Consider the following 16,925-nt stretch of genomic DNA (forward strand, 5'->3'; position numbering starts at 1 on the left):
ACAGAACTAGGGGTTATATTTCAACTGGAATGTCAGCATGATGTGGTTTAATTTGGGTTAGGCACACATAGCTTCTCCATTACTGAACACGTACCCATTACAAAGAAACCCCAAAACTTTCTCCTTCATGAAGCTAGCCAGGTCAAAAACCTGATAGGAATTGAAGCATGCAAGGTCATGTAATGAGCTTCAACACCACAACATCCCCCCCCCCCCCTCTCTGCTCCTTCACTCAACTCTTCACAATGACACCACAATGGTTTGTTGCCCTCTCTATGCTTTACTTGTTTACTCTTTTGAAATTTGTTCTCTGTGTATTGTACTAAAGAAGGAACATTGCTTTGTTTGCCAGGAATAAAACAGAATTAAACCCCAGAATCTTGTAGACCCTTTGTTGCATGAATCATTCTCACAAGAAAGTAAGCAGGGACAAAGAAACTGTGTTTGTTCTGTGTGTGTATACAATATCAAGCACACTCACTATGTCAACCCAGTGTAATAATATGGTAAAAACTGCCACTCATTTTGGCACTTCATCATATTAGTACAATGAGAATATAAGGTCATAAATACAAATTTTCTTGAAAAAGCTGCCGTAAAAATGATATACAGGGATTGTGATAAGGAAGCAGAATTTCTGTTTGGGATGGATTAAAATAATCCACTCAGAAGTGACTGCCTCTTCAGTCCAATCCCTTCTAAAATTATCTCACAGTGTGTATGAAATTATTACCTAGACTTTTTGTTTTTTTTACTTCATGCAAAATTTGATGGTCATGAAATTTAATAAGTGTGGAATAAAGAGGAAGGTTATTAAAATACCATTTACCAGTACATAATTTTTGTTAATGTTTCACACTCCCTCGGTGTGATTATATGCCAGTACCTACAAAACATAACTTTTATATTAGGCCTAATTCAATAAATCATATTTATTGTATTGAGGGTGATTTAGTGTTGTATCAAAACCTCATATTTGGTCTGCATTATTTGCATGTGCAGTATAAGAGTATATCTGACGAATATCACATAGGCAACTACACAAAACTTGCTGTTCAATATGATTCAGTATCAGTCAGTCTTACACAGATTTAAACATGCACAATAATCATTGCAATGTAATGAACAGCATAGGGGTGCTGAATGCAAGTCAGATTTTTAATGAATTGAGGCATTAACTGATTGTGATAAGTGACATAATTTGCTCACTCATAATTATATTGGATGATTTTATTTCATGAATTCCCAGAATATTCCACTAGTTAGGGCATGTAATGGACTCATCTGTACTCTTGGAATATATCTGGTATCCAATACAATATAATGGTTTATCAGTTTAACATTTGCTAAGATAAGTGTGCAAAATGGGGAAAAAAACTGTATGAAAAATTGGCAAGAGAGTACAGAAGGGGATAGGTTGATATATGGAAACAAAAGAACACAACAAAGAGAATGAGAGAGGAGAGCAAGAAAAGGAGGGGGAGAAGGAAAAGAAACTAAATTCCATCAAGGACGAGACAGCCGCTGTGCCAAATGACATAATCCACAGTCTGGAAGCATTGTTTTTTGTAATGTAACACTTATTTAATGAATTAAATGACATGTCATGATACTTCCTTTAATCCTCACAGATTCTACAACATATAGCATCCTATACTCATCTATAATACAAACTAAACTAATCCTATCATAAAAATGACAGGAAGTTGTATTTTTGAGGTACAAATCAATCACATAGACAGATAATCTTTGAGAGAAAAACAAATCATAATACTAAATCTAAATATACACTGTCTTGCTATAGAGCTGTATATTAAAAATATTCCCATAAAACAAGGAACATTGAAAGGTCCAAAGCTTTAAATTGATGATCAAATATTTTATCAAAAGTGCATGATATTTCATATCGATCTATACAAATACCCCTCGTGTTGTTAGAACATATACAGATACGCATTACATTCATGTCAATAGGAGCGTGCTTCAGCAGGTGTAAACCTCACTCATTATTTCCCATATTTATTCTGTCAATTTTTCCTGAGGTAGTCTTGACAACAGTCTTATTGTCGCAACAGCTTTGTGATTCTAAGATTTAACATCAATGATAACAATACAATCACTGGCAGAGGAAGGGTAATTGTTGACAATTTACAGTATACAGAAAAGGCAGAATTTTCACTGACCAATTAAGGTAATACCAATTAAGTATGTGTAGCAGCCTGAAAGCCAGTTTTGAATAAAGGTCAACACAGATTAATGACTATGAAAAACTGAACAATTACAATGTAAAGAGCTCTTAAAATTGAGCACATCATTGTGAAATATTAACATTTGGTCATAAGCCTCTGCAGTATGTGCGTATACTTATATGGCTGGGTTCTCTGAAAAAAAAAACATAACTCAGACATCACAACATTTAAATTCAATCAATATCATGAAAGCTCTATAACAGTTTTATGGCAACAATTACAATGAAGATAAAATCAAAATCAGTCTGCATGACTGACTGATACAATACATGTGGAAATAATACATGATCTCAGAAGCAGAAATCTGAACCAAAGCCATGCAAAATAAGAAGGTTCTGTTATTTTCTTGAATTCACTATTTAATGATATAATCTTCAATTCCTCTAACAATGCTGTCAAACTTGAGTTATTTGTATTTAAAAAAATAATTTTCCTGAAACCATGTAGCTCTAAAAGTCCTTTCATTTGTCAACATTCTTTTCATATTCACGAGGTTCATATTATTCAGGAAATAATCTGTTATATGTCTTCAGAAAAAAAAATGAAAGTACAATAACAAGATAACAATGGTATAACTCGCTATCATTTTCACCAAGTGTCCTTAGAATTCATAAATCAAAGAATAATAAAGATTTTTTTTTAAATAAAAGTAGACTACTGATGGTGTATAATCTAATAACATTTAAGAGAATCTAACAGTCTAAGTCGATTCCTTAGCTACTGTGCTATCAGAGTCTAAGGTAACTTGCATTCACCCACGTCAAAGCAGTTTTTTAACAAGATAATGCAAAACATGAGTCATTTACCTCCTGTTTTAACCTAAATTCCTACAAAGTCAAGTAGATTTCTCTCCCAATAAATGACTAAGGCAACTTTTGTTACCTGTATAAAAATAACCCAATTCTATCATGAAATAACATTACACCTTGCTTTTTAAAGACATTTGTTTGACATTTTTACTCACCTACTCGAGTATGTCTTTACGATGGGTTCCTATAGTACATGATTCAATGAAAAATGAAATCACAGGGAATCAAAGTCACTATAGATAGGTGGTCAGCCAGGTTATGCCAAGTGCATCATATTGATATACCATATAATTGTAAAGTCAGTAGGGATCCATCTCTTACTCCCCTTGCTTAAGATACTCAAAGAACATGTGTTACTGCCCTTTACAATCGTTGATAATAATATACTCTTCTTGTAAAACTTTCAGGGTCATCCTCATTCCAGAATACCATGTTAAGTTCAACAAGCCCATTGGGACGAAAAAATGAAATTGGCCCTGATCATGGCTATAGTGTTTATTCTGGGAACATCCCTGGCAAAGATATGCACATGAAATGGATATCGGAACCACACTTTGAGGGAAGGTTTCCATTACATTTTCTGTTTTTGGAAGCGGGAAGTTGCAAAATACCACAAATTAACCACTTTCCTAAGGCCAGAGAGTCAAGGATTCAAAATTTTCATACCATTCTTAAACATATCATTTATCCAGAGCACCAAACGCATTTTAAATAGATGTTTATGAAACACACATTATAATGCAAAGGAAAAATTCCAATTCACAAAGGGTAGCATGATGAGATTAAAATCAAACAAATATTGATAGGAGCAAATTCAGTAGTATGTATTGATGCATGCCTCTTGTGCTAAACATTAAAGCTTTGCATCTCTGCAAACAGGCAGTTCTAATAAGACGGATATAAAGCATACAGTATACTGTAATTCATTCAGACACAATCACCATCTATTAGTGTAATAAGCACTATGGCATCTTCCTGTGGTGTAACCTGCCAAAAAAGTGCATTCTCTTGAGGTAGTATTTGATGCTTCATTATTTGATTTATTTTCTTCATGTCTGTCTTTACACAATTTCTTACATACACTTACAAGCTAGTAAGCAAAAATTATAATTAAATGAAGTATTTACACAAACACACACTAGTCAGATGCCAAAATCATATTGGCAACATAATCTACAGGATGATTTCCTAAACACATATGAGCTATATGAGCAGTGCATGCTGAATATTTTAGATAATCTAAATAAAATAGACATGATATCATGCCAATAGGGGTCATAAGAACATTCATATTCTTAGCTGGCATAAGGCAAGCAGACGTCTAAAACGCACATGTGCTTTCATATCATGACAATAAATATCAGGAATAAATATGCAGATTAAATTAATTGTGCCATGATATATTACACTGTATGTTTTAATATCATAAATAACTACTTTCCTTGTCTCAAGCATGCAGAGAAATCTATAAATTCCATACCTCCTAGGCTGGCATTTAATCTCCAGTAACTAAACATGAGAATTTGTCTTATATGCATAGACCAAGACAGCTTACTTGGTATTCAAAATTCAAGAGTTTGAGTGTTGGTTTAACTGCAAATTTATAACACTACTTATGCCTAATCAATCTGAAGCAAATTATCTTCTGAGCCTTAATCAGCAAGTAAGCAGTATAAACAAGTATTCAACATGAGATGTACATATGATAATATAATTATATGAGTATCTTATTTTAATACATGTAAATGCTTGATTTGATATGACACTGAAATACATCTCTGCACAATATTTTGCACCAACAATCTATTGTTATAATGGTTAACTAGAAGAATTTGGGTCCAAATACAAATTTTCAAGCCTTATTGAACATTATTCTAACCCTGCAAATATATTCTTGGTCAAAGTTTTCCTGATTCTAAGTTCGATATTAAACCCCAGTCCAACACTGTACATCTGATTACCACCCCACCTGTTTATCAATGAAAATGGTGTGGTTTAACTCACAATATACAGAATAATGATGTCATTTTTGTTCAAAGGAACCTCCTCAATGATATTTACTACAAAAAATAAAAAGGAGAAACATATAGATCTTGCTTTTCACAATCATTTAGCTTGAACTACCAAAAAAAAAGAGATATAACTTAATTGATGATAACTATCTACCCTGTACATTGACCCTTCTATTGGCACATGATCCTGTATAACATTAACATATAGGGACATGTCGAAGAGAAAGTGAATACATTAAAACATTGTTTGACAAGAAGGCTAGGACAGTGTGTCATGATGTGATTTTTCAGTTAATGTCTACAACTGTTTGGAGCTACTTACATCTGACTGAGAGCAAATTTGTGAGTGACAATCACTGACCAATTACTTAATGAAACACTCGTCAGAGAGACTCTCTGGTGTACATATAGCTTGTGATCAAGGTTACCAGATACATAAAGATGCAAGCATGAAATGCTATTAAAGATTTTAAATGTGACCAAAAATATAAAACCTTATTCAATTTGATCCATGTTCTTTGTCTGAAAAAAATAAACCCATGAACTTGCACTTTCAAGCTACCTTGCCACCCAATCCCAATTTTATAAACACCTAATTTGAGGTTGATAACCTCCCTTATCTCAACATATTACAGTGTGCAGCCAGATTAAAGAAATTGAGCGAAAATATGCACCTGCCATCAATGAATGCAGTTTGCAGTTAACGTTTGTCTCATTTTAATGACCTTAACCACATCAACATACTTCCTCATAATCAACATTATTTTCCCCAACAAAACTTTACAATTTTCACACTTAGCTTGGCATTTTAACACATAAAGCAAGGTGTGGTTAACAATAAAATAAGTGTATGCTGCATAACATAATGTGAAATGTGTGCGTAGGACTGTCAGCATCAAATTCATTGGTCTTTGCCTCTACTTATCGATACTTAATGCAAATTATTGACATGTCAATATGAGGTAGGAAAAAGAACAAAGATCGTGGGAAATATTAAAGTTATGGTCCCATGATATTTGAAGTCTTTATAATATTGGTGTCCTGAGCTGACATTGACTGGCTGGTCAGGATAAATTGTCATCCTCAAAATAAATGCTTGTGACAATACGTTTATTTCACGTCATAAATTGATTCTTGAACACAAGACAAAAATTACGACTATGCCATTATTGAATTTGAAAGGCAATATTGCATGACTTATGAAATATAATACAAAATGGGTATTGTCACAGACTGCATAAAAACAGCAGGAGTCCCTAACATAAAATTCTTGATACATGAACTACAACATAATTACATGTAGACAATCCTGTATGGAAAATTCACTGATTGACATATACAAATTATACATGTAGAAGAGATTCATTTAAGAAATATTTTTCAACTCCTTTTGATCACTGCCCCCCCCCCCCCCCCCCTCTATTCTCTGTCAGAATTGGAGACTGTGAAAAGGAGTTGATGGTAACAATTAGGTTTATATTCAGCCTTCATTATAATATAACATTTGTTTTTCAATAAGTGGAAAAAGCACTGGAGTGCTGTTGCAAATGAACAGAGAATTGAAAGGAAGAAAAGGTGACTTGTCTTTTTATTTCTAGAAATTCAATTTCAGTCATGGCTTCAAGAAGTACATGTGGGGGCAGAGAAGATGAAAGTTTGATAGAGAATGATTACAAAGAGCAATAGAGAGAGAGAGAAGAGGGGGAGAGAAAGGATGTTTCTGGGTAGCAGAACAAGTTAACATATATTCATTCAGATATTTTAATTAAATAAGGCTTCATTGATCATCTAATTGAAATTTTTAAAGCCTCAAAGTGCTTATTTACAAATAATTTGTAATTTAGTTATAACAATTCCTCAAAAAGTTCTTAATGCTTTTAAAAGTGAATACACTGTTTACAGGTGAGTGAATAAGCTTCAACGTCTTTGTTGTGCACAATTCCATATTAATGATAAATTTACATTGAAGCCATGTTTTGAGGATACTGCTCATGAGTGATCAGAGTTTTTGCCATTTAAAATTCCTCCTTGCACAAGGGTTATTTTCATACTTCATATGTCTATGTTTTACTCATAATACTGCCAAGGTAGTTAACTTAATGGATTAATGTTGTAGAATATAAGATACTATGTTTGGAGAGCTAGAAAGGCAGTAACTATCAACCTTCTAGCATCCACATAGGCCCTGTTTCATGAACTTGTTATCAATGGAAAGGTACAAGTCACATTCATAAGCATCTGAAATCCTGCCATTACAAGTTGAAGAATTCTAGGGTTGTTATCCTTAACAAGTTTCATGAAACAGGACCCCAATCCTGAGAAGCATATATGGCGGCCAAAAGCACTACTGAAATGAATTTAAAAAGTCAGAAAGTATTGAATGCCATACTAATTATTAAAACAAATATACAAATATCTGATCTGCTGGATGAACTGATAATATATATATAACTCTAAAACGGCAGTTTCATTGACTAGGTTTACTGCTGTGAGACACAATACATGATAATACTACATTAGAAAGAACATGATACAAGATAGACAAGGTGTATACAATACATGCATACTTTGAGCTTCTATTGCTACCAAAACATTACAGATGTGTTGGTTTGTATCATTTTGGTCTTGCTAAGACTTACAATCACACACAAACAAAATATGAAATAGCAAATGTGTAACTCCTGCCATTGATGAGAGATGTCTTGATTGGATGGAATAGGGTGGTCTTTGTGTCCCATGTTTGCCAATACTACTCATGCATTCTCAGTAAAACAGTCATCAGTCATCCCTTTGCCTCCCCCCCTGCCCCACCTCCCCATCCATCAGCAAAATAATGAGACACACTATCCACATTGACTTCTTTAAATGCCCACCAGAACAGACTCCATCCCTCATAAAGTCCAGGAATCATGTCTTATGAAATACTTTGTCATTCGGACATGATGTCATGACTAGGGCAGTGTGAGACAAGTTTGGCCAATGGTCAGTAGACCTGCACTGCACTAAAAAAAGAACAATGATTCTCTTCGGTTGAAAGACGATTGCTACATATCTAACTAAATAATAGACTCAACTCTTGTAAACAATTTGGTGGCAGCATAGGAAGTACATAGATACAAAACCCACATGGTATAAAGCAACAAGAATGGCTTTACTATGGCAATGATTTTTTCAGGGGAATTACTATGTATTCTGATCCATTCTATAGATAGTATGTTCATGGCAATATTCAATACTAATATGTTGTATACCCCATCACAATAAACAGTTTTATTTGGCATACATACACTGGTTTTTATTGAGTTCAAAATCAATTTTGTGGGTATTCCAATAAAATATAATCTCCCTTCTCCATTCAAACTTATTCCATGTCACAGGAGCTTCATGTGACATTCAATGACAAAGGAGTGGAAAAGTTGTTGGTTATTTTCAATTCATCAGCAATGTCTGTCTCATGTATCTTCTTTACTATGGCAGCATTAGGTAATACAGTATTTTAAAAACTTGTCAAACAGGAGGCTCCCCTATTAAATGAACACGCATTATATTTATAATTGTTTTTATATGCAGCATTTTTTTTAATATACTAGAAACCCATTCAACTTTACATGCATTTCTTGGCCTTAATTTGATCTATATGATATTCTTACCATTTCATATATGGACTTCAAAGCTGGCAGATGCTAAAATCCTGAGGAACAAAATAAACTTACTTTACACTTGTTTGTTTTCTAATTACTGCTTACACCATTCACTGCTTCATCTATGTATGTATAAAAATAAGTCTCACACTGCTGTTAAAACAAAAGAAAGATTTACATATATATGTACAATTAAAAGGGTGGTTAAAAAGTTTTTAAAATAAAACAACTTATACTCTTCATGCAGCAAAGACATTAACATAGCAGTTCCGCAGACAAAAAAAGCTCACTTGCAGAATACACCAAATATCCAATCTGACTCTACATAACCTTTTAGTATGTGAGTCATATTGATGTCAAAGCACAGTATTTCAATGACTGCCCTGTACTGTCTTTACCATGTATGTCCTCTCATTGGGAGCACTATTTACAAACATTTAGAAAGCATCAATAAATGTCCATATTATATAAATCACTTCCGGTTCATTCCAGAAAGGTGATGAGTCATGTTTATGTCCTTCTTTCTCTCCAGCTGTCATCCAAAAATATCTCTTTGGCGCAGAACTTTTTCTTGTTTTTTTTTTCCTTTGATTTTCAAAGGACAGCCCATTCAGTTGTAAGCAAGGCGCATAGTTGCTTCACATCACTACCAAGGCATTCAAAAGAAGTTTCGCCTGATGATGTCACTCACACACTGTAAACCCATCTCAAATCACTTCTTTACCATAGGCTGTGATCTTGGACTGGTGGGCACTTCTAGAGCATTCCAGATTTAGCAGGCAATCACTTCTTTATTTTCCAAACACTTTCCTTGTGTCCTTGGCTTTGTAATTACAGACACAACTGCTCTGTTCCGCTTGGCATTCAGTTATGAGTTGTCTCAGATTATTCTCACATGGCAACACAACACTCCCGCTGCATGATTACTCAATGGGTATTCAACCCAGTGTCTTCTAACACACACAGCGACAGTATCTGCAACCACATGCCTGCAACCCCTATAAGTTGGACTCCTTGGGAGGCGGAGATGGGGAATTCCTGTATAAAGCAATGTCTGTGCTCTCTGTGTTGCCAGTGTTCTCAAAGCTTGTGCTATTGTGCATCGTCTGCATGATGAGAGGTGACGGTGTCACATGATGGTGGCCATTCATGTGACTGTGACTGAACTGTGCTATTCGCTCCTCTACACAGCCAGCTGAGAGACGAGCTTCAGCATCTTGGTCCCAGCACTCCTCAATCGTCTCACATAATAACTCAAGACCCTACAATGCAAAAGAGGGAAATATCAACTGTCAGTCTTTATTTTCCTCTATTGGGCAGTTGCAAGGAATATTCATAGAATGTCAGAGTATTGCTTAGTCACCTATTTATTAAAGGCACACAAATAAAGGTTTCTGCCTTTGAGTGATTGTATTTCTCAACAGGTTTCTTCTTACAAGGAGACTGTATTGTCACTTACGTAAATATGTAGCTTTTAGAGTTTGCCAACAAGGAATGCTTCTAGTATTCATTAAAAAGCTCAATCAATGTGAAAGAAAGTTTGCTTGAACATTTAAGGTTGAATGCAAGCAGAGACAATAAGCTACCCCTCCCATTGGCAATCAGATGGGTGTCCTGACATTTGCATCTGCCTCAAATGCCCAAACATGAAATGCTCTGAAGATAAAGGATAGGACATCGTGTTGTGATGGGGTTTCTAACCCCCATCAAGTTTTTGCAATAAATCTGTCGAATAAAATGCTTGGGCCGTATTGTTTCATGACTTTGGGAGACCTGAGCAACATTTGAGACCAACTTTGCAACCCCCGGTTATGCGGTGCTGAATTTTCTATGTATATATCAGACCCAAAATTGTTTTAGTAACATTTTATTGCCGAAACCAATGCAATTTATGTCTTGTCACCAAAACAAATTTCATGGAATAATGAAATTATTTAAAGTGATGAGGGGGAAATGTAATAGCATACCCTGTGCTTGAGCCAATGGTCACTGATGACCGGTCGCTTTCTCTTGACCACTACCCACTCTTGCATGTCCTCTAGTGATGTGCCTTGCCCAAGCTCTTCTTCAAAGGGCAATCTATACTCCGGAACAGGTCCTGAAAGAGACCACAATCAATCAAAACATTCAATTCTTGAAATGATTACTTATGTCCATTATTACAAATTTAAAAAAAATTATTTGTTTGGCTTCACCTGTGCCTGTGTGTTTTTTATTCATTCTTACATATTATTCCTTTCCTCTAAAATACCAATAAAAAATAATCATAGTAGTATAGTACCCAATCCTTAATCTTTCAATCTCCCCACACTTCAACTCCCTGTATTCTATCCATCCCCTCTCTTCCTCATTAAGTCTTTTCCTCTACATATCTGAGAAAAAGTGACTTACCGTCTTGTATGGTGCATCTTGTGACAAGTTCCCAAAGAACCAATCCAAAGGCATACATGTCAATACGTAGGAAAGCATCTCGTTTGAACTGGATGGCTCCTTCTAGTACCTCTGGGGCCATGTAGCGTCGTGTTCCAACCTATTCAGTTTAAAAAAAACATAATTTGAATAAGACAATCTCTATTCCTAAATTAATTTTTATTCATCTGACATGACTCGTTGCAACTCATAAAAACAGAGTATGAAGACTTTCACTTCCAATTCACACTAATTGCTCTGATGATAAATATGCACATTAAAAACTTAACTCAAACCCAAGACTTCCCTTGTACACATCACATACATTTTCAGGTTTCCAATATTCAAGTTTATCAAACAATTCATATCACATTAATTTCAAACACAAAATTAATTTGTGATCTGCCAACTGCAGTACCAACAGTATTTGATGTCAGCCAAGCAAAATGAAATTGATTTCATTAATGAAAGAACATCTTTTCACCTGTCCATGAGTGTCTCCTGGATTTTTGCCGGCTTCAAAGACACAGGCCAATCCAAAGTCAGCAATGCAGGCTGTTGTGTTGTTCTTCAATAGCACATTCTTACTCTTGAAATCCCTGTGAGCTACTGAATGCTTGACAAAAGGTATAGCAGTAGTGGCTGGGATATCCTCATGCAAGAAAGCCAGGCCCTTGGCCATGGAGAGGGCAATACCACACAGCTCCTTCCAGCTGATGACATTGGCTTTGAGGTAGTCACAAAGAGATCCATGATGGTGGAACTCTGTGATGAGCCAGTACTCCACCTCTAAACCCTCCCCATGCTTTTCCGTTGCTATGAAGTTGAGGATATTCTCATGACGCATGTGAGGGAGGTTGTAGATCTCACGTTCATTTGCCCAGGAGTTGCGATCCTGTATAGGAAACACCTTGACAGCAACAATGTCATTGAGACAGGTTGCCTTCCAGACAGCACCAAATCGTCCCCTGGCTTTAATCTCTAGAAGCTGGATAGGAGGTAGGCTGTTCATTGGTGATGGAGTTGGTTCTGTGGTTGGGATGGCTATCAGGGAATGGTAACGGTGTCGTCTGCACATCCAGTAAAGCATGATGATTACCAGAGTGATGGCAACGATTGGCACAATGGAATACAGGATGGTTTTGGTCAGCATTTCATTTTTCTTCTTCTTCTCCAGATCTATATTGGGTCCTGTCATAAAATGATAAATCTTCTAACTTTATATAAGTAATGAATGAAATATAGTACACAATAAATATCACTGAGGGAATTAAATTGGAATTACATACTAGAGGTACCTTTGGATTATAATTCCTAGACACTCAAGGCATAGCCGATGGGGTTTGGACTGTTGAAAGTGTGTGCAATTATTCTAATACCTGGGCAAAAATGCGGCATACTGTATGATATGTTTTATAAGATAGCAATGTGGATCCTTGTTTATTAATAAGCCACCCTCGTCTCAAAGGCCAATTCATTGCACAATCGCTGACTCTATAGTGCTCACTTGAAAGTAATTGGAATGAATTACCAACAACAGAGGATTGTCATGAAAAAGAGTTGGAAAATTTTCAATGCACTAATCCAAAATATATACAAGAATTAATTCTAATGCCCTAAAAAATCAAATTATTTTAATATAAATCCATTTGTTGAATTTTTTTCTCCAAATTTCTGCTGGCAACATTAAAAACGCTAGTAAACATACATGTAGAGCTTAATTGGATTTTGAATTTAATGGACTGATGCAACCTATGGTACAGTAGCGGCAGACAGAGCTGCTACCAGAAGTGGCAGCAGTGTTTGGTCCAGGAAATGTGGACAGCTCACTGAGTTCAAAACTGTAGGTGGGTTGAAAAAGGATCCCAATTAAAAATGAAATTTCCCAACCAGGATTGTGTATTTTTAGAAAACAAGACTATGTGGCATACCTCATTTCAGACTGCTATGATGATATAACTATAATTTTTATTAAGAATACCAGTCCATGATACTGTATCAGGAGTTTTAATTCACAGTTTGTTATAAAGGTATTTCACAATTGAAGGCTATGGGAAGCAATACTAACCTGTCACTGTTGTTTGTGTAACAGTAGGAGTAGGCTCTGGAGTTGGGAGGAATGAAAAATTCATGTTGCACAGGCTCCCGATGCAACAGCAGAAGAAAAGGTTTTGGTCAGCAGGACTGGAACTCATACAGTAGTCCATATCAAGACAATCACCCTGGTTCTGCCAACAGCCTCGCATCATTACCTGTAAAGGAAAACAAAGATGAAAATGTTTTTTATTGAAGAGCAGGGAACAAGCAAATATCGCAGTGTCCTGATCAGATGAAACAATAATTTCTGTCACAGATATCTTAAAAGTGTCTGCATGAATTTGATTTTTTTTCTTCTTCCTCTTTTTTTCTCCATCCATATGAACAATATTAAAGGTATCAAATTTCAGTATTTTTAAAAATAAGACCATAGTAATATTAACCAACAGCTGACAATACTCTATCAAGTATTTCTAGATATAAGGTGGTACCTAGCACTGCTCAGGATATTATGCAGACAAAAATACAAATGCATATTTCAACTGTCCAATTGAATTACTCAGTAAGAAATATGTTGCAATGGGTCAGGCTGGGTTAAGCTGTAAGGCTTGTGACCATAATGTTCATACATCCCTCCTTCACACTAGGCCATATGCATTATTTTGTTCCTGGGGGAATTTTGGAGAAATTTGTAAGTGAGAGAGTGAAGCAACCGAGCTTACCATTGTGAGGCTTTTGTATATTTATTTTTAAAAGCAAAATTGAAGGATTTCTAGCATCCTTTTGGCAAATTATAAAAAATGTAGATTTTCAAAATTTCTGGCAGGTGCAACTGCCCCCATGACATTGGTCACTTTCCTAATATTACCCGTTTGTACTTAATCATCAGTCTATACAGATTACAAACTGATAAAATGACACAGTCACAATTATTTACACAGAATTATATTTTACACAGTGTACATGTACATAAATAGCCTGAAATCACAAGTACCGATGAGCAAACAAGCATCCAGCTTGAATTACATATATTTACTGGTTCTACTGGTACTACAGAAAACATAAAAAAAACTTTTAGCTAACAGCTTGGGACAATAATATATTCTAGTTTGTATTCACCTCATCCTAGTTACATGGAAGTGTAGCAACTAGAAAGTAAACTATAAACATGGATACAAATGTAGTTTATAATGGTTCATGCATGTTCATACCAAGACAAAAGTGAAAAAAAAATAGATTTATTTTCATTATTGTTTACATGTACATGTATAGTACTAACATGAGCTTATAAAGAAAGGAAAGGGGGATGTGGAGAAAAAAGGGACATGTATGAATAACATGGAGAATACCGGGTAGTGAAAGAGATGATGCGAAGTACGATCTATAGCATCTCATATCCCACAAGGGCCTGACAAAAAAAAATGTGTGTCTTAATAGATGACTGTATCCTGCCTGCAAGAACAGACTTGAGGTGAAATGGCTGAATGGATCCGGGTGTGAATCATGCAGCTTATCAAGAATCTGTGGGTGTATCCAGCCTACATGTACATGTAAAGCCTCATTACAGCACACAAGGAGCAGATCTTTGTATACATGTAGCTTCTGATATAATTCAGATAATGGTTAGGCTTCAAATGCATAGTATCTCATTGAAAATCAAATGATTTTGTAATGTTCCTTATTTCTTAAATCATTTCTTAATGAAACATGTTTCAAATTAAACTCATGAGCTGTAAATTGATAGCAAAGCAAGATGATCTTTTTCTAATTCCATCTGATTTTCAAATAAAACACAGTGAAAACTCACTATGAATGGAATATCTAATAATCTTTAATTTATAGTAGATTCTCAATATCAGATTTCTTTCAACTTGGAAGTAGAACTCATAATGAAATTTTAATGTTAAATCTATCACAATGATACATGTGTGATGGATTTAAAATAAAATTTCATTTTGAGTTTTTGATACATGTAGTAACGGTATATTGTAGATGACTAATAATGCTCCTTGCATTGTAACTCCACATTAAGAAAGCTAAAAATCAAATGGTTTGCTGATGTGATGACATTGTCATTACTTGTCATAATGTAGGCCAATGTACATACATTTATGTACATGTAGTAAAGTAGTTGATAAAATATTTGTTTGCTAAAAAAAAATAGTCCCATTGACCACTGATAGGAAATCTGTATGGATGCTCAATGTAAGCATGTCTTCTAAACTAGAGGCAAGAGCAAAGGAAAAAGCTCAATAAAAGCATATATCAAACTAGACACTACATTTGAACGAAAGAGCTTGACTATACAAGTGGAATGCCTCTGGCCGTCTCACCTGCATCACATGATTCAACATAGCAGCAGTGCTGACTTTGAAAACTACTATACCTCGCACAAGATGTTCAGTGATACTTGGTTACTCTTATTTCCACGTTTTATGAACTAGACCAATACACTTACAGAGATACATGTAGGATGGTAATTCAACAAATACCCCCAATGTGGCCAAAGTTCATTGACCTCACCTTTGACCTTGATCATGTGACCTGAAACTTGCACAGGATATTCAGTGATACTTGATTACTCTTATGTCCAAGTTTCAAAAGTCAGATCAATAAACTTGCAAAGTTATGATGGTAATTCAACAGATATCCCATTTAGCCAAAGTTCATTGACCTTTGACCTTGGTCATGTGACCTAAAATGTGCACAGGATGTTCAGTGATACTTGATTACTCTTATGTCCAAGATTTATGAACTAGACTAACATACTTTCAAAGTTATGATGGTAATTCAACAAATACCCCCAAATCGGCCAAAGTTCATTGACCCTAAACGACCTTTGACCTTGATCATGTGACCTGAAACTTGCACAGGATGTTCAGTGATACTTAATTACTATTATGTCTAAGTTTCATGAATCAGATCCAAAAACTTTTAAAGTTTTGATTGTAATTCATTATGTCCAAGTTTCAAAAGTCAGATCAATAAACTTGCAAAGTTATGATGGTAATTCAACAGATATACTCTTATGTCCAAGATTTATGAACTAGACTAACATACTTTCAAAGTTATGATGGTAATTCAACAAATACCCCCAATTCGGCCAAAGTTCATTGACCCTAAACGACCTTTGACCTTGATCATGTGACCTGAAACTTGCACAGGATGTTCAGTGATACTTAATTACTATTATGTCTAAGTTTAATGAACTAGGTCCATATATTTTCAAAGTTATGATGACATTCCAAAAACTTAACCTCAGGTTAAGATTTTGATGTTGATTCCCCTAACATGGTCTAAGTTCATTGACCCTAAATGACCTTTGACCTGGGTCATGTGACATGAAACTCTAATAGGATGTTCAGTAATACTTGATTAACCTTATGGCCAAGTTTTATTAACTAGGTCCATATACTTTCTAAGTTATGATGTCATTTCAAAAACTTAACCTCAGGTTAAGATTTGATGTTGACACCGCCGCCATCGGAAAAGCGGCGCCTATAGTCTCACTCTGCTTCGCAGGTGAGACAAAAACTAGACATCAAAGGAAGAGTGTTTCCCTGAAATATTTTATAACTACCAGTACTTGCACAAGACAACTGCATAACAGATGCGCGGAGGTATTACTGTATTAAAGGAAATATTGTCTTTTAGTAAGAGACAGGGACTTTGGAAAAAAAAATAAATAAAATGGAGACAGGCGTGTTGCATGTAGATTAAAAAAAATGCTCCAGCATGAGATGACAATTAATACTCTTAAATTCCTGT

General features: G+C 35.2%; 1 protein-coding gene across 1 annotated transcript in view; it reads right to left on the reverse strand.

The window, feature by feature from the left end:
* Positions 1-1,638: 1,638 nt before the first annotated feature.
* LOC121410552 (activin receptor type-2A-like) overlaps positions 1,639-16,925 on the reverse strand; it is a 47,557-nt gene continuing 32,270 nt past the window's right edge. The window contains exons 3-7 of the mRNA XM_041602718.1: positions 13,189-13,372; positions 11,605-12,311; positions 11,103-11,241; positions 10,679-10,809; positions 1,639-9,973 (exon numbers count right to left, since the gene is read on the reverse strand). Of these exons, the coding sequence (XP_041458652.1) occupies positions 9,710-9,973; positions 10,679-10,809; positions 11,103-11,241; positions 11,605-12,311; positions 13,189-13,372 (1,425 nt within the window). The 3' untranslated portion in view covers positions 1,639-9,709. The remainder of the gene's footprint in view (positions 9,974-10,678; positions 10,810-11,102; positions 11,242-11,604; positions 12,312-13,188; positions 13,373-16,925) is intronic.

Source organism: Lytechinus variegatus, chromosome 3 (assembly GCF_018143015.1).
Source record: "Lytechinus variegatus isolate NC3 chromosome 3, Lvar_3.0, whole genome shotgun sequence".
Taxonomy (NCBI): Eukaryota; Metazoa; Echinodermata; class Echinoidea; order Temnopleuroida; family Toxopneustidae; genus Lytechinus; species Lytechinus variegatus.